The 24,124-nt window shown below is 38.1% G+C and overlaps 2 protein-coding genes across 3 annotated transcripts in view; one reads left to right on the top strand and one right to left on the bottom strand.

Annotated features, from left to right (window-relative positions):
- The window catches only part of LOC147838311 (uncharacterized), a 441,300-nt gene that overhangs the window by 121,314 nt on the left and 295,862 nt on the right, over positions 1-24,124 (top strand). The gene's annotated exons all lie outside the window — the stretch shown is intronic.
- Positions 1-24,124, bottom strand: part of LOC147838312 (uncharacterized) — a 60,680-nt gene that overhangs the window by 33,917 nt on the left and 2,639 nt on the right. The window contains exons 3-6 of one of the 2 annotated variants that reach the window (XM_087303355.1): positions 20,839-20,935; positions 20,296-20,331; positions 4,798-5,412; positions 3,248-4,624 (exon numbers count right to left, since the gene is read on the bottom strand). In XM_087303355.1, the coding sequence (XP_087159481.1) occupies positions 3,248-4,624; positions 4,798-5,412; positions 20,296-20,331; positions 20,839-20,854 (2,044 nt within the window). In that variant the 5' untranslated portion in view covers positions 20,855-20,935. Of the gene's footprint in view, positions 1-3,247; positions 4,625-4,797; positions 5,413-20,295; positions 20,335-20,838; positions 20,936-24,124 lie in introns of both variants that reach the window. The other variant, XM_087303354.1, reaches the window with a different exon arrangement.

Here is a 24,124-nt window from a genome sequence, read left to right on the forward strand (position 1 = left end):
AGCTTCCAGGGCAACCTGATATTTACAATGAAGATAGAGTGTTTTCTTTTTATAGACAACAGGACATTTTGCCGGATTCTTTTACTCTGAGACAGGTTACAGAAAGTGAAGTTTTAAAAATTATTAGTGAGTTAAAATTAAATAAGGCTCCTGGAATTGATAATATTCCTGCTAAATTTTTATAAAGACTCAGTTAAAGTGATTGCCCCCTTGGTGTCACATATTTTAAATTTATCTATTGAACAAGGGAAAATACCATGTGATTTTAAAAGTGCTAGAGTTATACCATTATATAAAAAAGGAAGTACGTTAGATATGATTAACTATAGACCTGTTTTAATCTTAGGGGTTATGTCTAAAATTCTGGAAAAAATTGTACACGAACAGATAGTCAACTATATTACTAAAAAACATATTTTGTATGAGTTACAGTCAGGTTTTAGAGCATTGCATTCCACCGAGACATGTATATTACATATGACAGACAAAATACAGAGAGCTGTAGATGGTGGCAAATATTGTGGAATGGTGCTGCTGGACCTTCAGAAGGCTTTTGACACTGTAGACCATCAAATTTTACTATATAAGTTAAAGGCAATTGGATTTGATAAAGTGTCTTTAAAGTGGATTAAGTCATATCTGCATGATAGAAACCAGAGAGTCGATATAAAGGGTATATTATCTGCTCCCTTATCAATCAACTGTGGAGAACCTCAAGGAAGTATTTTAGGTCCATTATTTTTTCTTTTATACATTAATTATTTAAAAATAGCGTGTTCAGAGGAGCTCTATCTTTATGCTGACGATGCCGCAATTTTAGTATCTCATCATGACAAAAGGGCCCTGGAAGAAATTATGAGTTCACAGTTAAAAAGTGTTTACAACTAGTTTTTAGACAACAAACTTTCTTTACACATGGGTAAAACAGAGGCTATTTTATTTGCTTCAAGAGTGAAATTAAAAAAAGATGATCATTTTGTAGTTAAGATTAATGATTGAAAAATTCAGTCAAAAAATGTGATAAACTATTTGGGTTGTTTAATAGATAATAAATTATCAGGAGATGCTATGGCAAAAAAAGTTATTACAAAGATTTGTGGAAAAATTAGGTTTTTAGCAAGGCAATCTGATCTTTTGGATGATGATTCTTTACAATTGTTGGCAGGAGCTTTAATTCAACCCCATTTTGATTATGCTACGTCATTTTGGTACAGTAGCTGCTCACAAAATTTGAAGGAGAAATTGCAAAAGGCACAAAATAAATTAGTACGAATAATTTTAAAAATGCATCCTAGAGCACATTTGCACAAAGAGTGCTTTAATAAATTAGGTATGTTAACTGTTAGTAATAGAGTGTGTTTTTAAAAACTGGGAATGGTACGTAAAATGTTTAATAATGTGGTTCCTAGCTATTTGATGAACTATTTTCAAATGGTGAGGCAACAGCATTCATACAGTACTAGGAGTTGGGATTTTAATATTTGTTTATTTAAATTTAGAAGTTTAGTGGGGAAAATATGTTTTTATATACAAGTGCAATCATGTGGAACAAACTACCATAATCAATCAAGGAAATAAAAGATTTAAGGTTGTTTAAAAAAAGCTATTAAAAGATGGTTGTTTGATGAGGATAATTAGTTTGCACGGTGGATGAGGATCTTTTAAATTATATGTTACTTGAGTGTGAATAGGTTGGCGGCTTGAAGGCCATTGGCTGTGTGGAACATGTGCTGGATAGGTTGGCTGTTCGTACCGCTGTGGCGACTGTTTGTTTTATTCTTCATTAGTATTTTGAAGCTATACATTGTTTTTATTTAAGAGGACCACAATGGAAATAGGCCCAGGGCTTTATTGTGCTTTTACCTCTACAGTTTTTTTTAACAAAGTGTATGGAATACTTTTTGTACAGTTTGTCTAAAATCTGTCAAATAAAATTCAATTCAATTCAATTCAATTCACCTGCTGGCCCACTACGTTGTAGGTCTGCCCGCTGGTCAGCCCGCGTTTTGGGTATAGGTGCCTGCTATGCATGATCCCCACTAGGCGATCCCATATGCTTATTCCGCCACGGTTAAGTCCCCACCCCCCTGGGTGGACCCGTGTCTTCCCTCTCCGCTAACCACTCTTTTGCTTTGCGTACTCCCCCTTTTTAGTGCTAGTCCATATGTAAATTCTGCCACCTATTCCCCCTTTGGGTAGCGGATGGCCTCCGCAGCGTCCTCCCTATCGGGATTGCACGCTTCCCAACGTACTGTCGTATTTTCCTAGAATTATCTAGACGCTCACGACTTCCCAAAAAAATATATCTAAATCCGTAAAACTTCTGTTGAACTAGGATAAATTAGGGCCAAGGGCACATTGGAGGACCGCGCCTCCCATGATGTGGGTGCGTCACGCTTGCTTGACTATCCTCTCATTAGAGGCGTTAGTAAGGTGCAGTCATTATGGCGTTTTCCATAGTTCTCCTATACGTGGATTTCAAAATCAAATCCACTGTATAGCACTGAAGTTCCCCAACCGAAGGGGAACATTCGAGGTTACAGAAGTAACCCTTCGTTCCCCGAGGAGGGGAATGGAAGTGCTATACTCCGGCGCCAAATTGACTGACCTTTAGCTGTTTAAGAGTGTCTTCATTTTAAAAGGATGGCGTTTGCTCGCTCCAGGTGTGCTTATATGCTGGGATAATTGGCAATGAAGCACACCTGTGCAAGCTTACGCTGCCAATTCATTGCATTCATTGGCCCGTTCAATACTCTTTCAGACAAGCAGCTTCTGAACCGAATCCTCCCATACGTGGATTTCAAAATCAAATCCACTGTATAGCACTTCCGTTCCCCTCCTCGGGTAAAGAAGGGTTACTTCTGTAACCTCGAACGTTCATAAGCTCCTCCAGAAACTGAACCTGGATGATGGAGGCTTTCAGCGATGCTTCTGACTGAGCCAAGCCCAGTTTGATGAACTGTTGTCGGTGTCAGCAGGAGGTTTTCCCCCTGGGACACCAACAATAGGCGCTACGTCATAATCACGCCCCACACAAGAGGATGCTCCTGATTGGTTAACGGGCCGTGAATGTCCTCCGAAGTTTCAACTCGAGCCATTTACGCTAAACGCTCGTGAAGCATGTGAAGCACGTCAATCCTGCAAAATGCGCCCCAGCAACCACATAACTATTGAAAATCATATTGTAATAGAAAGGTATGGTATTGTTTACAAACAAATGTATATATTAGTTGGTCTTTTGACTTACTGTTTGTGTGCTGGAGCTCAAGAGCTTTGTTATAAAGTTGATTAATCTTTTGTTTTTCTTCTCTTTCTAGTTGTTTCTGTCTCTCCCATTCTTCTTGTTCTCTCTTCATCTCCTCTCGTATTATTTTCTCATGGTCCTCAATGTCTTTTATGTCTCGTTTATATTGTTCTTCTCTAAATTCCTCTTCTCGTCTCTTTCTCTCTTCATCATGATTCTGTCTTTCCTCCTCCTTCTTCCTTTTCATTTTCTCTTTCTCTTCTTCATGTTTTAACTTCAGCTTTTCTTTCTCCTGTAATATTATTTGTCTGTCTCGTTTGAATTTCTCAAAATATTCATCCCATGTTTCTTTCTCTATTTTTCTCCTTCTCTTTGTCTGTTCATCATGAATCTGTCTTTCCTCCTCAATAGTCATCTTCATTCGCTCTTTTTCTTCTTTATGTTCATCTCTCATTTCTTGTTCTTTTTTTCTCCTTCTCTCAACTTCTTCATCTCTTTGTTGTCTTTCTCTCTTCATCTCATCTCGCATTTTTCGCTCTTTTTCCTCCATTTCTTTAATATCTCTATTATGTCGTTCTTCTCTCTCTCCAAACTCTCTTTTTATTCGTTTTATCTCTTCATTATGAAACTGTCCTTCTTCCTGCATCGTTGTTATCATCCTCTTTTTTTCTTCCTCATGTTTCTTCATCAGTTCTTCTTTTTCTCTCTTCAGTTGCTTCACTTTCTCCTCCAGTATCATCATTTGTTTCTCTTGTATTTCTCTCTCCATCTCTCTGAACATCCTACATGAGTAATAACTGTCTCCATTTGTCTTCACCATCTTCTCTATCTTCATCAGTAGATCAGACACTTGTGTTGGGTCTTTAGTCTGATTATTGTTGAACACATGGACTCTGTTTCCACACATACCAATCAGGTTCTTAAGAGCAGAATCTGCCTTTCCTAGAAACTGTTCAAGAGTTTTGTTCTTCAGATCGTCTCCTCTGGTGAACAGCACTATTGTGTACTGTAATGAGTTTTCTCCAAAGTTTTCTTGGATGATCTTCACTGACTCTTGCTCTTCTTGAGTGAATCTTCCCAGTGAAATCAGCAGCAGAAACACATGAGGTCCAGGCAGGATCATGGAGATGCAGTTGCTGATTTCTCTCTTGATTTCTTCATTACTCAGTTGAGTATCAAACAGTCCTGGAGTGTCGATCACAGTGACGTGTTGATCATTGATTTTAGCTGTTTGTTTCTGACATTGTTTAGTAACAGAGCTTTGAGAGATGTCTGATATAAATGCTTCTCTCCCTAAGATGGTGTTTCCAGTTGCACTCTTCCCAACTCCAGTTTTACCCAGAAGAACAATCCTCACTTCATTTGCTCTGCCTCTTGTATCTGAAATTTAATAATCAAATTTAAATCAAAACCAATATATTACATTTTAAGTGAATATTGTTATTTATAAAAATATTTTTTTCGTTTATATCAAAGCTAATCATTTAATTTTTTTCCTCCTAAACAATTTAAAATAAGTTTTTGTTTAATTCAAGCCTATTTTGGGCCATCACCTTGTGACTGAAACCACATCTCCAGTGAATGGATTCTCCTCTTCATTTCATCATATTCCTTCAGTTTCTCCATCTGCAGCTCCAGAAATGTCTCTGTTGAGAAAACTTTTCCTCTGTTTTCCTCCAGCATCTGCTTAATCTTCTCCATCAATGTGGACACTTGTGTGTTTCGACTGATGAAATGAAGTCGTCCTCCAAGACTCTGAATGACCGTCTGAGTTTCTTCACTGAGTTCTGCTGTATGATGTTCTGAGTCCTGCTGTATGAGGATCATCATGTGTTTGTTGATTCTGGGGCTGAATATCTTCTGGATCTTCTTGATTTCTGCTCTGTCTTCATTATTGAGAGGACCATCTGGAATGATGAGGATGAACAGATGAACTCCAGGCTGGCAGAGAGACACACAGCGGAGCGTCTGACGCATCACTTCCTCCTCTGAGAGATTAATGAGAGCTGGAAAGTCCATCAGACTGATCTGACGACTATGAAGATCCACTTCTCTCCTAATAAACTCTGAACTGACCACAGATACTCTAATGCTCTCTCTCAACAGCTTTGATATGGAGAATTTTAATGCTTTATTCCCACAAAGCACCAGGTTCAGCTTCACACTCACTGCAAGAGAAATAAACCAGTTTAACAATGAGATTCAGGGTAAAGTTGTAACGGACTGACTAATTTGGGTTGGCAACTTATGTATAAGTAAATTATATATAAGTGAAAAAATTCAAATAGATATTTAAAGTCAGTTATACATAGGATTCTCCTGAATATAATCTAGTGCAGGGGCATTGCTAGGGTCGAAAGGGATAAGGGGCTTAGCCCCAAAGAACCCCCCCCCCCCCCCCCCCCGTCCCCAAAAAAAGAAGTTTTAATTCACCGCACTAATATACCTATTCTAATCTTATTAACAGGATTAAAAATGGTTAATAATAAATAAAGGGTTTTTAAGACTTGTAAAATCCAAATAGGAAAAAAACTAGTCTGTTATGAGCCATATCACACCTCTTGGGCCTCCTATCTCCTCCTGATTTGAAGTTTCTGTTTGTTTTTTGAAAATGTAATTTTCTGCATGTCTTCAAATCTGAAAATATGATTTATTTTTATAGTGTGAGTTTTTATCTAATGTGATACAAAGCTACAAACATGTTCATTTGGACAGAGTGATTAACTGAGGTGTTGTCAAAATAATGGAATTTCTAAATTCAATACCTTGCAAAATATTAATATTCAATAGGCTACTATTTTTTACATAATAACAATTCTATCAAAAATAGTAGGCTAGCTAAGGCTTCAAAAAATATAAATAAAGATCTATATGCTAGAAATATGTTTACTTTAAATTTCTTCAGAGGGATTTTTTTTCCAGTTTTCCTCAAAATAGGGTGATGTGGGCATTGTAGCACTTTAAATGCATGTAATGCCTGTTTTATTCATACTTGAGCAGAAATTCCAAATATATTCCTCACAAAAGTAGTAGAACATTCTAGGAAATCTCTAATATGGATGAAGGCATCCAGCTGTTGCTGTAGTAGAATGAAAATAAGATCTGAATAAAAATAAAAAGGCTTTAACTGATCATTTACACGACTGCGACAATAAATGTTTTATACAGTTGAAGTCAGAATTATTAGCCCTCCTTTGAATTTTATTTTCTTTTTTAAATATTTCCCAAATGATGTTTAATAGAGCAAGGAAATTTTCACAGTAGCCTATGTCAAAATTATTAGCCCCTTTAAGATTTTATATATTTTTCCTATAGTCTACAGAACAAATCATCGTTATACAATAACTTGCCTTATTACCCTAACCTGCCTTTAAAGCCTTTAAATGTCACTTTAAGCTGTACAGAAGTGTCTTAAAAAATATCTAGTCAAATATTATTTACTGTCATCATGGCAAAGATAAAATAAATCACTTATTAGAGTTGAGTTATTAAAACTATTATGATTAGAAATGTGCTGAAAACAATATTCTCTCCGTTAAACAGAATTTGTGGGAAAAAATAAACGGGGGCTAATAATTCAGACTTCAACTGTATGTGTTCTTCCAACCATTTTAGGTATTTTCATAAAGTCGATTTATAATTTGATTCAAACTGACATAGCATGTTACATTAGAATATAGTTATATAATAATAAGCTAGATGCATAAACTCACTGTGATTTAACTATTACAGAAACAGATGTGACTTGCTATATCATATCTAGAAAGCTAGTACAATTTACGTTTTTTTTACTTACTCGCACGTATTTACATTGATATGATGCACATTTTACTGATTATAGTTTTTTTATGTCACCAAAACTACACACATTTTATACTGTGAAAACAAGCTTCATCAGTAGTTAAAACTATTCAGTTTCGCGAAAGAGTTGTATTATTACCTCATTAGCTTCAGCTCCTCAAAATAATAAATGAATGATGTGCAGTGGCGGGATTTTTTTAACACCATGTGACAACAGTGCCACTCCCACCTGCCGGTAGAAACAGGTACTGCTGAACAGCTGACGGTTTAATTACCTGACACAAACGCTGCGTTAAGTAGAATGTTCGTGATGTATGTGGTAATTTTTAGTACTTACATAACAAAATAAATGTTATACAACATATTTTTATTTAAGTGCAACATATTCCAAGAGATCAGGGGCTTTTGACAATACATCAGGGGCTTAAGCCCCCAAAGTCCCCCCCCTCGCAACGCCCCTGATCTAGTGAACCATTCTGATGAGCTAAAGACATTAAATCAAACAAAAAACTAAATTAAATTAATAATGAAATTAATGTTCAAAGACAGGAGAGCAAAAAGTATGACACGTCTATCGTTATGTAACATTTCGTTGCCATGCAATTCTGTTTGATTAGTTTCAACACATTCAAAGGCAGAACATTTCGTAGGTAATATTAAGTTTTTTTCTGTTTTTGTATGTTCTGAACTTTTGTGCTAATCAGGTAACGTTATTGATGATAACAGTCACTTACTGCATTCACCATACGACAAAGCAGCTCCAACTCGCACTAAACACTCGGCTTATGCTAGTTTTGTTGAATAAAATCAGCAAACAATGCAAAAGAAATATGACAACGAGATGCTGCGCTGCCAGAAACTTGCATTATTGTCGGCTAACGTTAGTGAAAGAGTCATTCGGTGGATTCATTCACAAACGAATCGCTCCCTCCGTCAGTATGAGCAGTGAAAGCAGGAGAGGAGCTGTGTTTCAGGACATGATTAGATCAAATTTAACAGGGAGGGTGAATAGTACATTTCTGTACACACAAACACAAGCTTTTTGTCAGGAATGCCCGTGCGGTCACTGATCCATCAATGTAGAAAAGTGATGTAAAATTATAATTTTCGTAATTAGAAAAAAAAATTACACACTAACATCCAGGAAAACTCCCGATCACAGATATATGTGTATATGTGTGTATCTCTGGCTTTGGATGGCCACAGTCCTCCACTGTACCTTGGTGCCGCATTCATTTCAAACGCCACCCTGTAGCAAGATGGCGGCGCTATTGACGCATTCCGTCCAGTAGACAACAATAGGCCAGGCGACATATAGTGTATATATCTATGTAAAATGACTCTTTCGCAAACGACATCTAAAATGTTTTTAACTCATTCAGCAATATGATTTTTAGCTGTCTAGTAAACACACAAGAAGAGAAAATTACTCGTTATTCTCGTGGCATCCTTCATTAAGATTCTGTCACGATTATGGATTTGTCTGTTCCTCTTTGATGTGTGTGTGCGTGCGTGCGTGTGAAAATCACGTGGCTGTCAGTTGTGTTTACATGTCATCCGCTGGGTGGTTATGAGAACGCTTTCACCGGCACTTGCTGCTGCGTAGCAGCACCGCTCAGCCAGCCTGATCTCACGAGAAAACGTAAGTATTTTACGTTTTGCCAGTTTAATGGCTACTTCGTACGAATTCGTACGAGTTCAGTCGTACGAAATGGTACGAGTTTAAAAAAGGAGGCGTGGCACCTGACCCCACCCCTAACCCCAACCGTCATTGGGGGATAAGCAAATCGTACTAAATTGTACGAATTAGATCGTACGAATTCATACGAATTAGCCACTAAATGAAAAAGTTACGAATTGCCGTGAGATTGTGTTGGCTCAGCTGATTATCAGCGCACCACAGGTGCAGCGCATTACTTCGCCTTTTTCAGTCCAGCGTTCTGGTTTCACCTTGCCAGTTCGTGGTCCTCAATTTTGTGTCAGTGTCCTGTCAGGCTCCCATCGCTGAGTTTGCTGTTGGTGATTTGCAGTGTGAGCTTTGTGCTTTTGGACTTTGTCTTCTCTGATGATCGACAGCTCCTTGAACTTATTATCTGCTGTTAAACTCTGTTTGATTCCACTGAGATGTTCGACTATTGCTTTCTTCACTTGCCTGTCATCACGAGCTATTATCTCACATGCTCGTAGCCAGGGGCATCATACCTGCTGTTGTGTTCTGTTTGATTCCAATAAATCATTTGTTTATTACTTGCTATTAGGTTCCTTTGATTTCGTGACAACTTTAGCCACTAGCAACTGCTGTAGATCACCATCTGCTCTAACAGGTGATCAATTTTCAATTTATCAGAAAAGTTTAGAATAGTTAAGAAAATCGCCCCCGTGTGGACACTTTAAATGACAGCTATTAATCACAAAGTTAAAACAATGCTGCATTCACGCCTGTCAGAATTACTGTAATCGTGAATACAGTGAAGCCCAGCTGTTGATTAATATATGTTTTGTAATAGTTAAATATTATATATATTTTTAGGGAGATGCGAGGAGATCAAAGTTGGGGTATAACAATTCATTTTGGATTATCAGAATATGTATTCTGTTAAGATAAGCTGAGATAATATGGAGGACCATCTGTCAAAAATTTTGATTGACTGTTGACCTTGCCCCGTTTTAGGGTGGGACTTCATGTTTTAGCCCCACCCCTTTTTTATACTTTTGGTCACTAGATCCTTATCAATTTAATTCAATTATATTTCATAATTCCGTTAATTTGTTTATAAACAAACTAATTAAATTCTAATTCCAGTAGTTAGATCATATTCTGAATAATTAAATGATAATACCGGTAATATTATTCAATTAAATTTAGACTTTTATTAGAATGTTATTAATGTAATAAAATTATACCAGTCATTAATAAAACCGTTATTATATTTTAATCATTCAATTAAAATGAATGTTTACATTATTTTGTATGAACTGCTAATTTATTCATTATTATTTATTTTATTTTATTTATTAAACCATCGCTATAAACTATAGTTCTGTTTAGCCTATATAGGTGATAGTTCTGCAATCACCTATTAGCCTATTCCTATACTATTAGCCTGTTACACCCATGTCTTTGACTTCGATGTTGTTAGGTGATTTATCAAAGTCTGGTAATATTGCATCATCTAAATATTTACAGGCATCCATAACATCTCTCGGATATTGTAAATTTTTATCTGGAGAGACTTTAAATGAAAATTAATTGCTGTTTGTGACTTTTAATTGTTAGAATATTTTTGAAACTATAGAAAAGTGGTATTTATAAAATGTGGTAAACTTGTGTCACGATTGTGGATCTGTCCGTTCTTCTTTGGTGTGTGTGTGTGTGTGTGTGTGTGTGTGTGCGTGTGTGTGCACGCGTACGTGCGCGTGTGCGGTGCGTATGTGCGTGTTTGAGAGTGTGTGTGTGTTTGGTTGTGTCTGTGTGGGAGTCGCGTTGCTGTCAGTTGTGTTTACATTATCAGCTGGGTGGTCACGTGTACGCTGTCAGCAGCCTTGCCGTGCGCAGCACCGCTCAGCTGTAATCAGTGGACCACAGGTGCAGCACATTACCGCGCCTATATATGTTCAGCGTTTCTGTCTCACAGTGTCAGTTCGTTATCTTCACGTCTGTTTGTCTGTGTCCTGTCAGGTTCCGGTCGCTGAGTTTCTGGTCGTGTGTCGCGGGGAGAGCTCTGTGTTTGGACCAATGACTGTAAAAATATGGACGACGCGACAGCCCCTTTTCCCATTGAACGCCTTGAGGGCAAAACGCCTGCTTGACGGGCACAAACTGTTGCAAAAGACTGCTGAAATTGGAGCCTTGACATGCGCAGAAGGACTGTCTGATGGAGCCAGAGGAGGAGCCGCGAAAATGAGCAGAGTCGAGCTTCCAACCAAACGCTTTATGTAAAATCAACCACGCCCCCCGAACTTCTCACTCGACTGCCGGTGTCTGCACTATAACAAACGCTCACTGATGTAAATAGAAGCACTTACATTAAAAAAACACAATAATATACGGTTTAAAAACGGTGTGATGTAAGCTGTTAAACTTTAATAAAAGCAATACATGGTGGACTGCAGAAATAAACAATCTTTTATACACTCTAGCCTGAAAATGAGCACAAATAATATATTCTCTTATTGTTATATTTGTTCTTGGTATTTGTTATCTTCATAGGGCTAGAAATAACACTTGTAAAATATGAACAATAACATATAAACAACACATACATTTTTAGAAAGGTTTTTATTTTTAATTAGCCATCAACAGAACCCAAAATATACACACCATAACGATTTACCATGCGGGAACAATCGTGCGTTTAGAAGATAAATACAGCAAGATTACTAAATATCAACAGGATATTTACACATCCCAACCCTGCAATTTGTCAATTTGTGCAAAAAAACTTTGCAGTATTAATACAATGTCTATCTGCTGCAACATCACTAGTATATTGTGTAAGAGTTGAAATATTGCAAATATTCTGATATCTTTGACAATTCAAAACATGAGCTGAAAACAGAGACTGGTAACTTCACAACCCAGCAAGGGGAAATGCGGGAAAAATCAGTTCCTGCTGCATTTGCATCTGATTATGCTGAAACTCAGCTTCATCCCCCCAATTCACACATATGGTCATTTCAATGTTTGAATGTTTTAGATTAACCAAACTGACTTTAACCATCATGTTTGATATCATTTGAAATGTCTCAGTGCGATTGGTACAATGGTCTCATTCTCTCAGAAATAGACATAATCAGAACAATAAATATATAACTTCAGGCATCTTTTGAACCACTGTGAAGGGTGTGACTTTTTACACACACACCCCCTTCCTTGAGGGAATTCTTGGATTATTTAAGGTAAGGGTTGAGAAAAACTCAGCGCGATTCTGCCTACCGGAAATCAGCCCATAACATGGAGCCTAGGCTCCACGTTATGTAAAATTTACACGTTATGTAAAAAGTCAGGAATGCATCTTTTAATCTTGGATTTGTCATTGATAATTTGATGTTTTGTATTGATCATTTATGAATTGACTGATTGAATTGGCACAATACATTTACCTGACTAATAAATTGTTATGTTTTGAATTATTCAAACCTCGTGTTATTATCACTGATAAATGTTGTTGTCCATAGCACTACAAGCCACTGTACAGGTTAGTAACGGACTAAAACATGTTAGACGGAGCAGCGTGGCACGCTAAACAATGTTGTTAGAGATCCGACTAGCAAATTGGCATTATTTCAAGTATACTTAGACTGTAAAAGGCCAACTATTTAGAACAACAAAATATTGTTGAAACTACTTTAAATGGGGATATTTAGGCCTTCATCTACAAATTTATAATCCTGCGCGATTATTATTAAAATACTTTGTCTTGATTAAGTAGATAACAGATCCATGGGGACCACATAAAAATCTCCTAAATTGAGTAAGTAGTGTTCTGCCTTTTTAGGAGAGTGGTTAATCGCCTCTGTTTAATGACCAAGACTGACAAGCTTGTATTAAGAGATTGTATACCCGGCCGGTGCAAGACTCGAGATGCTATCGGAATCTGAGTAAATGAGAATAAGGTATAATAACAAATCAAAAGAATATTCAATCATAATCTAAAATAATGTGAAAGGAAACAAAATAATCTTCTCAATGTTTTATAATTGGAGTGAGATAAAACGAGGATAAATATATTAATATTCTAAACCACCTCATACTAAAATTGGAGTCAGATATGAGTTAAGTTTAATAAAAATCAACATTGTGCACTGGAAAGACCGAACATGCAGTGAACCTTCATCCACCATTGCATACCGTCATTGGACCAACTGGCTGGACCCTACACATTCCTTCATTCAGTGATTCATTTTTCTTCCACTTTTCTGGGGCTGGCTTGCAGGGGCAGCAGTCTCAGGAGAGAACCCCAGACTTCCCTTTCCCCAGACACTTACTCCAGAGGCATTCCAAGGCCAACCGAGAGACATGGTCTCCCAGCGTGTCTTTGGTCTTTCCCGAGGCCTCCTTCCAGTAGGACATGCCTGGAACACCTCCAGGAGACATCAAAAAAGATGCCCGAGTCACCTCAGCTGGCTTCTCTCAATGTGAAGGAGCAGCGGCTCTACTCTGAGCTCCCTTCCGGGTGACAGAGCTCCTCACCCTATCTATAAGGGTGCGCCCTGCCACCCTGTGAAGGAAACTCATTTCGCTGCCTTTATGCAAGATCTTGTCCTTTCAGTCATGACTCAAAGCTCATGACCATAGGTGAGAGTAGGAACGTAGACTGACTGGTAAATTCAGAGCTTTGCCTTTTGTCTCAGCTCCTTCATTAACACAATGAACCGATACATCAACCGCATTACTGTTGCCACTGCACCGATCCGCCTGTCAATCTCACGTTCCGTCCTTCCCTCTCTCATGAACAAAACCCCAAGATACTTCTCCACCTGGGGTAAGGATTTTCCTCCAACCTGGAGATGGCAAGCACCAGAGCCTCGGACTTGTAGTTGCTGATTCTCATCCTAGCCGCATCACACTTGGCAGCAAACCTTGCTCAGTCCTGAAGTTCCCTGTCCAATTAAGTCAACAGAACAACATTATCTGCAAATAACAAGAGATGAAATCCTATGGTTCCCAAAGTGGATGCTCTGCGGCCCAAAGCTGTACATACAAATTCGATCCATAAAATTATGAACAGAACCGGAGTCCAAGATGCACTGGAAACAAGTTTGACTAATTGCCGGCAATGCAAACCAAACTCCTGCTCTGTTCATACTGACACTAGACAGACCTTAACAGAGCGCCTCTGAGAGAACCTCTCAACAGAATGACATGAGGGGCAGGGTCGAATGCCTTCTCCAAGTTTACAAAACACATGTGGACTGGTCGGGCGTACACCCATGAACCCTCGAGCACTCTGGTAAGGGTATAGAGCTGGTACAGTGTACTATGCCCTGGACGAAAACTATATTTTTCCTCCTGGATCCGAGGTTGAACTATCGGCCGCATCCTCCTCTTAAGTACCCTGGCATAGACATTTCCTATAGTTGGAACACACCCTGCGTTACACCTTCTTAAAAATGGGAACCACCACCCCAGTTGTCCAGTCCAGAGGTTCTGTCCCAGACCACCATGCGATATTGTAAAGATGTCAGCTAAGACAGCTCCACAATATCCAGAGACTAGAGATACACAGGGTGTATCTCATTCAGCTTAGCTGCTTTGCCACTGCAAAGGTTGCAAACTACCTCAGTGACCTCAGCTTAGGTGATGAGTGAGTTTACCCCTGCATCCCCAGTCTCTGCTTCCTCAATAAAAGAAATGTCAAAAAAAGAAAAAGAAATGCTTTTTTGTTTACTTCTTTCACCATCAGACAACATCCCCAGTTGAGATCAACAGCTCTTCTGCTGTAAACAGTGTCAGTGTGGAACTGTTTTCCCCTCCTGAGGTGCTGGACGGTGTGCCAGAATCTCTTTGAGACTGGTAGTCTACCTCCATGGTCTCCCTAAACTCTTCCCAGGCCCAAGTTTTTGCTTCCGCAACTGCCCAGGCTGCAGCATTCTTGTCCCGTCAGTACTCATCAGCTGCCTCGAGAGTCCTGCAAACCAACCAAGCCCTGTAGGACTCCTTCTTCAGCTTGACGGCATCTTTTACTTCCAGTGTCCACCACGTAGATTGCCACCACGACAGGCACGACAGGTCTTACAGCCACAGCTCTTCCTCTTCCCAGAGGACCCTCACAATATGTTTGAGCCTGCCAGATCTGTCAAGCTTTCCCCTCTGCCGGCAGATCTAACTGACCACAAGGTAGTGATCAGTTGACAGCTCTGCACCTCTCTTTATCGGAGTGTCTAAGACATACTATACAACCACAAAGTCGATCATCAACCTCCGCCCTAGGGTGTCTTGGTGCAATGTGCAATGATGGACACTCTTATGCTCGCATATGGTGTTGGTTATGGACAGTCTGTGATTAGCACAGAAATCCAATAACAGAACAGCACTTGGGTTCAGATCAGGGAGGCCGTTCCTCCCAATCACGCCTCTCCATGTATTACTGTGATAACCCAATTGGGCATTGAAGTCCCCCAGTAGATCAACAGAGTCCTCAGTCCGAGCACCTTCCAGCACCCCTCCCAAGGACTCCAAGGAGGCCGGGTAATTTGCACTTTGCAAACTTAATGTTTTAAAAGTTTTCTGCTAAGAAAGTGTTTTTGAACAGCACTTAGTCTGACCACCTAAGACCTTTTTGCCTTGGAAGACCCTACAAGGGGCATTAGCCCCCAACAACATAGCTCTTAAGGTTCAATCTGGTACTCAAACCCCGCCATCACAATAAGGTTGCGGTTCATGGAGAAGACATCTGTAAACATTTGTATATTATTCAAATGATGTAGATAAAAAGAATCGAATAACTACACACATATACGCAAGTAAATACACTGAATGACAATCTGAGAAAATGTTTTTTGAGGAAAGGAGCCAAAGCAAGCCAAACGTAGAGGAGTTTGTACTGCCATGCCCGGCCCTTGAAAGCAAACTGAAGGAACGGTCTGTGACAAGAGAGAAAATAGACACGGATATACACGTCCTTCAGGTTTAGGACTGCAAACCAATCCTGTGAACGGATACATCTGAGGATGCGTCTCTTGCTGAGCATTTTAAACGGCATCTTGTGCAGATAATGGTTCCAAATGCACTGACCTAGAATTGGTCAGAGCCTTTTCAGTATGATAAAAAATAGGCTGTAAAACCCTTTTATCTTGGCTGGAGGGACTGGCTTGACTGCAGTAAAATGCACACCCCTAAACGTAGAAGGCCGACTTGTGAACTGAATCGCATAGCTGAGCTTGATCAATGAATGAGCCATCTTGACAGGCTTGGCAGCGCTATCCAGGCTGACAGTGCTCGTAGAGAGTGGCACCATCATAACGACCAAAGACATACCCATTGGTGGGCAAGCCAGGGTAAGAGTGCTCTCCTCAAAAGGCAGTTTGTCCTACAAGAGAGTCAAGAGACTAGCTCTCATTCTCCCCATAGAATCTCTAGAAGGGGCTGGAAATGTAGGAGGATGTAGATCATGCTCCTTCACACTCGGAACCTGTGGCGAGGTGTGTCGGGCAAACACTCAAGCTTCAAATTCAGGGAAAAAGGAAATTGCTTTATGTTTGAAAATATCAGTGCCACTGGTCCAGAGGCCAGCAGTGAGATGGAACGGTGGCCTTAGCGGTGGCCTGAGACAGGGGGCATAGTCGGTCACCGTGCGGAGCTCATGCATAGTGCCTGAAGAGAAACCACCATTATGCACCTTGGCCCAACACCTGTACTTGGTAGTGCTGGTAGGTGGCCATAGCATGCTGAGTAGAGGGAGCCTGGCTTGCAGTAAACTCTCAGAAATAAAGGTACGTGAGCTGTCAATGGGGTGGTATCTCTTCGAAAGGTACACATTTGTACTTAAAGCGTCCATATTGGTACCTCATAAGTTTATATTAGTACTTAAAATTTATAAGAGAAACATATTTTTACTTTTTAGGTACTAATATGTACCCCTGAGGTATTAATATGGACCTTTTAGGAACAAATTTGTACCATTTGAAAAGGTAGCACCACATTGACAGCTTACATACTTTTATTTCTGGGAGTGTAGTTTAAGCCCTGCCATAAGCGATGCAGAAAGCTTAAATGTTTTGGATGGGAGATTCGGCTTATCCCTCCATGCGGTTTGGGAAAGATTGACCACCATGGTGCATTCTACCAGCGGAATAGCCTTATACCTCCTATGAGCCGCAATCTTAGCTGCAATACAGTCGTGCTCTCATAGTGAATGAGTGAAAACTGCCTCTACGTACTAGACCCCCAGACATGCATCACAGCTCTCATGCCCATAATCTGGTGGCAGGGAAGCACCGCATCTAGAAACACTGGACACTAAAGTCGATATGATATCTTTAAAAAGACGTATTTTGCTCTCTTAGAGAAACTGCCTTTATGCGCATCTAGACTGCTCTTATAGGCACCCAGTGAAATGCCAGGTGACAGGAGAAAAACCAGCTTGACTACCACCAAATGCATTTTGTCCAATGGGTGCAACCTGGAGCTCCAGTAGGTCTCTTTAGCAGCATGTGTCTCTTCAGTGCATTTGGCTCTGAAGCAAAGTGATGGAGTCATCAGTGTGATTGGTCATCTGATGATAACCCATAATGTTTTCGACATAATGTTGGAATTCCCAATTGAAAAGGAACCCTAGTTAGAGTAGGCCACTCTGTGTAAAGTACTGTACAATTTCTGATACTACTGACGTTTAATAAATATAATCCCAAAATAGATATTAGCCATTGATGGACTGGAATATTTATCAGTAATGGCAACTAATGCCAGTCTGTTGCTCAAAAAGGCTGTTGTATGGGTTCAAAATACTTGGTATTTAATGCTTTAACTGGACTACAGTCAGAGACCCAGAAATTATACAAACTTTGAAGGATATACAAATTAAGGGCAAATTTAAAACTGTTTATTATATTAATAATAATATTATTTATTACTCGCATGTCATTGCAGTCCTCTCAGACCTTCATTCATCTTCAGAACACAATTCAAGATATTTCAGAGAGCTTGGGTCCTAAAATGCTCAAAAAGCTCCAGAAAAGGAACCAAAAACAATTGTCAAAATAATTGCTGGTTATAGTAAACTTACACCCTCATCTAATGCATACCACATATACAAACAAAGTCATATTTACAGTTTTTTTTGCTGCAAAAAAGTGTTGTCTGGGCTTGGTCTGATTACAGCTGAACTACTGAAAAAAGACTGAGGGCTCTATTTTGACGGTCCATGCGCAGAGCGCAAAACGCAGGGCACAAATGCTTTCAGGGCGTGTCAGAACACATTTTTGCCAATTTAAGGACGGGAAAATGCGCTTTGCGCCGTAGCGCATGGTCTAAAAGGGTTGAGTTAATTTTCTTAATGAGGTGTGTTTTGAGAATAAACCAACCAGAGTCTCATCTCCCATTCCCTTCAAAATCCAGCTGCGTCACGCCAAGAGCGCATTCACTATTTACAGGATGCAAAGTAAGTCTAAGTGGAAAAAATTAGCATTTCACAAGCAAACAGTTCACAGTTTATTAACAGAAAACAGTTAAACAGAGCATCTACTGCGTGAGAATGAGAGATAATGGATCTACTTTCACTTTCGCTCTTGGATAGGGAAACCTTTACGCACAGACATCCATTAGTCTATAAATAATTAATTTTGTTTGTTAAGCGCAAAGATTTGTTTCAAAACTATTTCTAAATTCAGTTCTAATTTCCAGCAAATGAACAAATGAACAATAATGACCAAGTGTGGTCAAAATACTGAGTTATTTTCAAATACACCTGCCATGCCCCATATGGTCTAAAACCTGCAGATGGGCAAATCTAAGCTTGTTTTTAATAAAACAAATATAAATATGGATATAATAATACTGCTAATAATAATAACATTATACAAAAGCAAATTGTTATGAATGAACAGAAAAAGCCTCCCGAGATGAAGAAGACATAAAAGCAGTGATTTTTATATAAATAATGTGTTTTGTAATATTTTAAATTTTATATTTATATCCTATATCTATTCTTATTATATCCTATATATATCCTTAATATTTAAATTTTTTCATATGTAAAGATATTTGCCTATTGCTCTCTTGTGTGAATTAAGCAGTGTGTAAGCGAGGCACAACTCTGCGCTGGAGTTTAGACCGGGTTTGTTTTGGTCTAATGAAAAATCTATTATAATTTCTCAAAATAGCAACGCGCCAGCGGTCCGCCTCAGAACTCCTCCTTTTTACACCAGAACGCCTCTGGGCGCACATATGAGCGCTAATGCATTTGCTATTTAAACAGCGTAGCGCAACGCCTCAAAAACCACTCTTGCACCATACTGAAACTACCAAAAGACTACTGCGCCGCGCCTTGCACCACACTGCGCCGGGTGTATGATTGGGCCCTGAATGTTTTGAGGATGTGTTTAGTCTTTTCTGGATTCGCGATCTCAGGACCCTTGCTGTCTATGAGGATGAAAGAACTCAAGGACTTCATTTAATTTCTGAAGATCAACAAATCTGAATCTAAGAAACATGTGCTACATTACTCTAATAATAGCTGGTCTAACATTAAAATATGGAAACATTATATTATGTTATTTTGTATGTGAAAGAGTAATCATAATCTTGAAAAGGGATTTGATGTTGTTTTATGTTTGTAGCTTTTTTTTTAATCTGGCATGATCATAACTTTAATCTAGGAATTTTAAAATGACATTAGTATATCACAAGCATATCTGTGGCCAAAACTCTTTAAGAATGGCGATTCAACTACATTGATTCAAACTGTAGTTCTGCCGAATGACTAAGAAGTTATGATGGTAAAAACTGTACATATAGTCAAATAATCCTTCTGCAATCTTATATCAAAACTGAAATAAGGGCAGCATTAATAACTAGAAATGTGGGAGAGCATTTTTATTATATGATTGCATTGCAACATGGAGCAATTAAGTGTTGATGTATAATCAAATGTAATTCAAAAATACTTAAAAAAAATTAAAAATTAATAGTTTATGGATAATAACCTTTAGAATCTGTATGGGCCTTCTTTCTGAGAAAGACATGTTTTGCATTATAAACAAATGCATATAATAATTTGCACTCTCAGAACTCTTCTCAGTTTACATTTTTTTTTTTTGTTGCTTTTTTGTATTCCTAATAACACAGCATATACATGTGTGTAGTATGTGTGCAAAAAGACTTGCTTTAAGAGTTGGGTTAATTTAGGATCTGCTGAAAGTAATTTGTTAATTCTATTTTCTAATATTGGATAAATGAATTGTGAGGAGAATAATTGCACCATATTTTTTTTTTTTTTTTAAAAACACTTAACTGATTTTTTTATAGTACCCTATTAAGTTTTCAAGAATTTGTTGCTTGAACACGCATGCAAATAGTTGTAATACTCTTTAAAGTCATTGTAAAAGTTTAAATAATAAATACTGTAAATCACTGTATTTTAAAATGCCTATGATAACAATGTCATGCATTTTTATTATTACAATATTTTAAATTAAATAAAAAAATTTAAATTCTGGGGATACGCAAATTTTTAACATTATGCAGTTACACCCACATTAGTGTCTACAGTACAATCCTTATTTCACAATCAATGATTTCATTTACTTACTGTTAGGGCGATCAAGATCTGGACTACTCCTGGCTGCTGCTATAGAGAGAACAGATGTTCAAAGGAAATCCTGTGCTCAGTGCTTAGTTAGGTTTAAAATGTCTTATTTTGTACTGCATTTTGTAATTCTCGTATTAATTTTGCTAAACAAGAATAACTTTCAAAAAAACAGCATAAAATCTAAACAGAATAAACAAAAACAATCTAAATAATTGACTGACTATACATAAAAAAATCTAAACATTTGCATATATTATTCAATAATTTAACTAAAATAAATATAAAAAGTAATAAAGCACACATTTTATGCATATTATACATTATACATATAAATAAACTGAATGACGGGCTTAACAATATATAGAGATATGTGCATTTTTCTGCAGACACCGATTTCCTGTGAGGCTTTTCCTGGTTTTTAATGGAGGGTAACAAATGTAAAAGCGCAGTGAGATACCAGTTAAATTAAACTTACACCACTGCTTATGATGGGCTAATTTCAAATGCTGGGTATATTTGTAGCCTTTCAAAATTGTATCTTACCTGAACTCAACGCCATTGCAGCACATCAGCTTGAAATTGAAATTGAAATAAAAAAAAACAGTGAAAGCTGAGAGCTGCTGTGCCACACCTGCAGAGGCTGAAAAATAAATCATAAAAAAATGAATAAGTTAAGTGTAAATCTTTAAATTATACATGTCAGCTTGGTCTTACTTTTTACAATAGGCAAAGTAAGGATGCTGATTCTGCTGATGTAATATTTGTCATTATTTAAATGAAGTTATTTAAATTATACTTCACTAAAAATCACAGACAATAGCCCCTTTCACACATACTGTACAGTCCTTTCTGGATAATTAATTAATTAATTTTTAAAATACCAGTAAATTTCAGGGTGTCCGCGTGGTCTTAAAAATAAAATAAAAGTTGTTAAATCAATTACGAGAAAATTAAGGCCCTTAAAAAGTATTAAAAAGTCTTAATCCCGTTTTTACGAGGTCTTAAATTTTGTTAAAGCGTTGTCCAAAGTTTTTGGACAAGCAAAGATATATTTATTTTCCTCGATTGGTTTGGGCTGGGTGCGTCCAGCCAAGCTCTTCTGTCCGGGTGATGTCATGTAATTTGCGACAAATTCGAGGAAGGTGATGTGACGCTCTCCACATTTAGCGAAACCATGGAGCAGGTCTATTCAATTGGTGGCCCTTTGTTCCAGCCCTCCAAATAGTGTGACCAAGACGAAAAACGGTTGCTATAGTTATAAAGTGGCTTGCGTCTGTTCAATACCGTTCAAGCTTTTCACTCATCATAGCACACGTGCTGATGCTGATGTGACAGTAAAAGTGATTTGACAGCACAAGCTGCAGTTGAAGGCTACGCAGAGCGTGATTTACCTGACATTAAGTGAGTGGCGCGAGTAGCAGAAAACATTTGTATATTTCATCGTTAAGGCTTCTCAACGCTGTGTTTCTGTTGCACGGAACAAACTGCTGCAACTAAACAAAGTCATGCCACCTGTGTGCTAGTTTAAAGTTCCAAGCTTATAGCTACACCAAGGCTAACACACACACATATTGCGTCTTTTCCGTGCGCAAGTACGTTATTTCCAATATTAGAATATATGCCAATATGTGTGCGCAAGCAGAGTGATGTGCTCGCGCCTTTCCAGATGCACCGAGTAGAAAACATCTGATGCCATAGCGGTGAGAGTTGTTCGTGGTTTTCAGTGCAATATAAACAAAAGATTTGTTAGACGAATTATTATAAGTGATTAAAATGATTATGTATGTATGAACTCAGATAACAACAGTTCAGTTAAATACTTAGCTAATATAAAGCCTAAATTAACATTAGACGTGATAACACTGAAACCATGATTATTCTTCAGACTATAATCATAAAACCAAAATCTGTAATTGTTGCATCCATAATTGTTATTCAAAACACAACATATGAATATGTCTCAATGTAGAAGCAGCCTACTTCAGCAATGCACTGATTTTGTTGTGCTTTGAAAAAAAGCCACATTGTATAATGCACTGATGCTATGTAGTTTCAGAATACAATATAATAACATTTTAATGTAAAAAAAAAAAATGCTGTTGTGGTATGACTCATAATGCAAGTCTTATCTCTCCGGCCCCTCATTTGGGATACTTTTCATGAACCGGCCCCCATGACAAACTAATTGAATAGCCCTGTCATAGAGCAAAACAGATGCAAAATAAGATACTGTAAGTTTGCGTACTTCTGGTTGGAGAAAGACGAGTTTAAACAGTGGCTGAAACCTGTTGCTGAAAACAACCTAGTAATTTAATCTTTCAAGATTTGTTTCTTCGGAGCTTATCTGAGTTCTGTTGCATGGTTGTGCTCAATTGATTTATTTAACTACAACTGTTTATTAAGTTAAAGGTTTGATACTGATTAGTACTTGAAGTGGCGATGAGCTCCTAAAATATTTTAGGAAGCTCTCTAAAAAGTCTTAAAAAGGTATTGAAACTACCTTTAGGATGCCTGCATATATCCTGAATTTATTCCTGCAATTGTCCAGTAAGAGAAGTTTATTTGACAGAATACTGCTCTGTGTGAACGCAGAAAACAAAATTGCAGGAAAGAGTGCGCATACGCTTAGAACACGCTGGTGTTAGACGTCTACTCCAGCCAATCAGAACAATCAGACGCATTCATGTCCGTGCTGTTTATGAAAACATCAAGTTCACAAACTATGTACAGTTAAGGAGCCCCTATTATGGGTTTTTGAAAATGAGTTTCCATGCAATGTGTAACACAGCTCAAAGTGAAGTTAAATATATCCAGCTGAGGGTTAAATCTGAAAGTGCACCGTGTTTAAAAATATATTGATTTTTAAGAGGTGATTTGACTCTTTTAAATGATTCACCGTTCGTCTGGATCTTTTGCATATTCAAATTGATTTGTCAGTCGGTTGTTAAAGGAAGAATCAGAACAGACTATTGATGTGTGGGACTTTGTCAAAGCTCGACAGGAACTTTACAGTGTTTAGTTTATAGATCAGTTTCTTCCTCCATTTCACAAGTGTAAGTAAGTGCGATTAAAATGGCTGCCTCATTGTATTCTCTAGCTTGCAAATTATGTATTTAATTGTGTATTATTATGTATTATGTGTTTTGTTACTTGTAACCGCTTGTACTGTATCAGGTTAACTCTTTATATTCTCATATGCATCTAAAACCACGTTGAAAATGCATCGTGTGCCGCTTTGTTTACGCATTTAAGTGCTTTGTGAGCTTGCAATCCTCTGCCGTTTGTTGTTGCTATGGCCACCATCAGCTGTTCCTACACACGTGCGGCGGTCAACTTTCAAAATAGTTCAGCTTTTGCCACTGTGTGGATTAATGCTGAATGTGTGTCATGCTTAAGAATAGAGCAACATGCTGGTTTTTAACTGCACTGCTTTAGTGCACTCCTGCACTGGGCTCATACATACACTCTGCACTCTGACTACTTTAACAATTGTTGATAAGCCATGGTGGGTATATCTCTGTGTCTCACGCTAAAAACAGACTGGGTCATCAGATTATTCAAATGTGCACATGCACACAGCTCTTTTGCCTTTTTTCATGAATGAGTTGTTTATACGTGTTTTAACATAATTTATTCATAACAAACGTAGGCTATAGGCCACTTGGAAGTTGGAACAAAGAAATAACATAAGTCCTCTGTAACATCTCAGCACTCTAAATAGCCCTAGGCATACACTTAGCCTTTAAGTTGGCCAACACACCAATAAAAATAAGCCTTTCTTAACAAATTAAATTAAAATAAATTATGAAGAGTATTTGGCAATAACAAA

The sequence above is a fragment of the Danio rerio genome, chromosome 22 (assembly GCF_052040795.2).
Source record: "Danio rerio strain M-AB ecotype USA chromosome 22, GRCz13ab, whole genome shotgun sequence".
In the NCBI taxonomy this organism is placed as follows: Eukaryota; Metazoa; Chordata; class Actinopteri; order Cypriniformes; family Danionidae; genus Danio; species Danio rerio.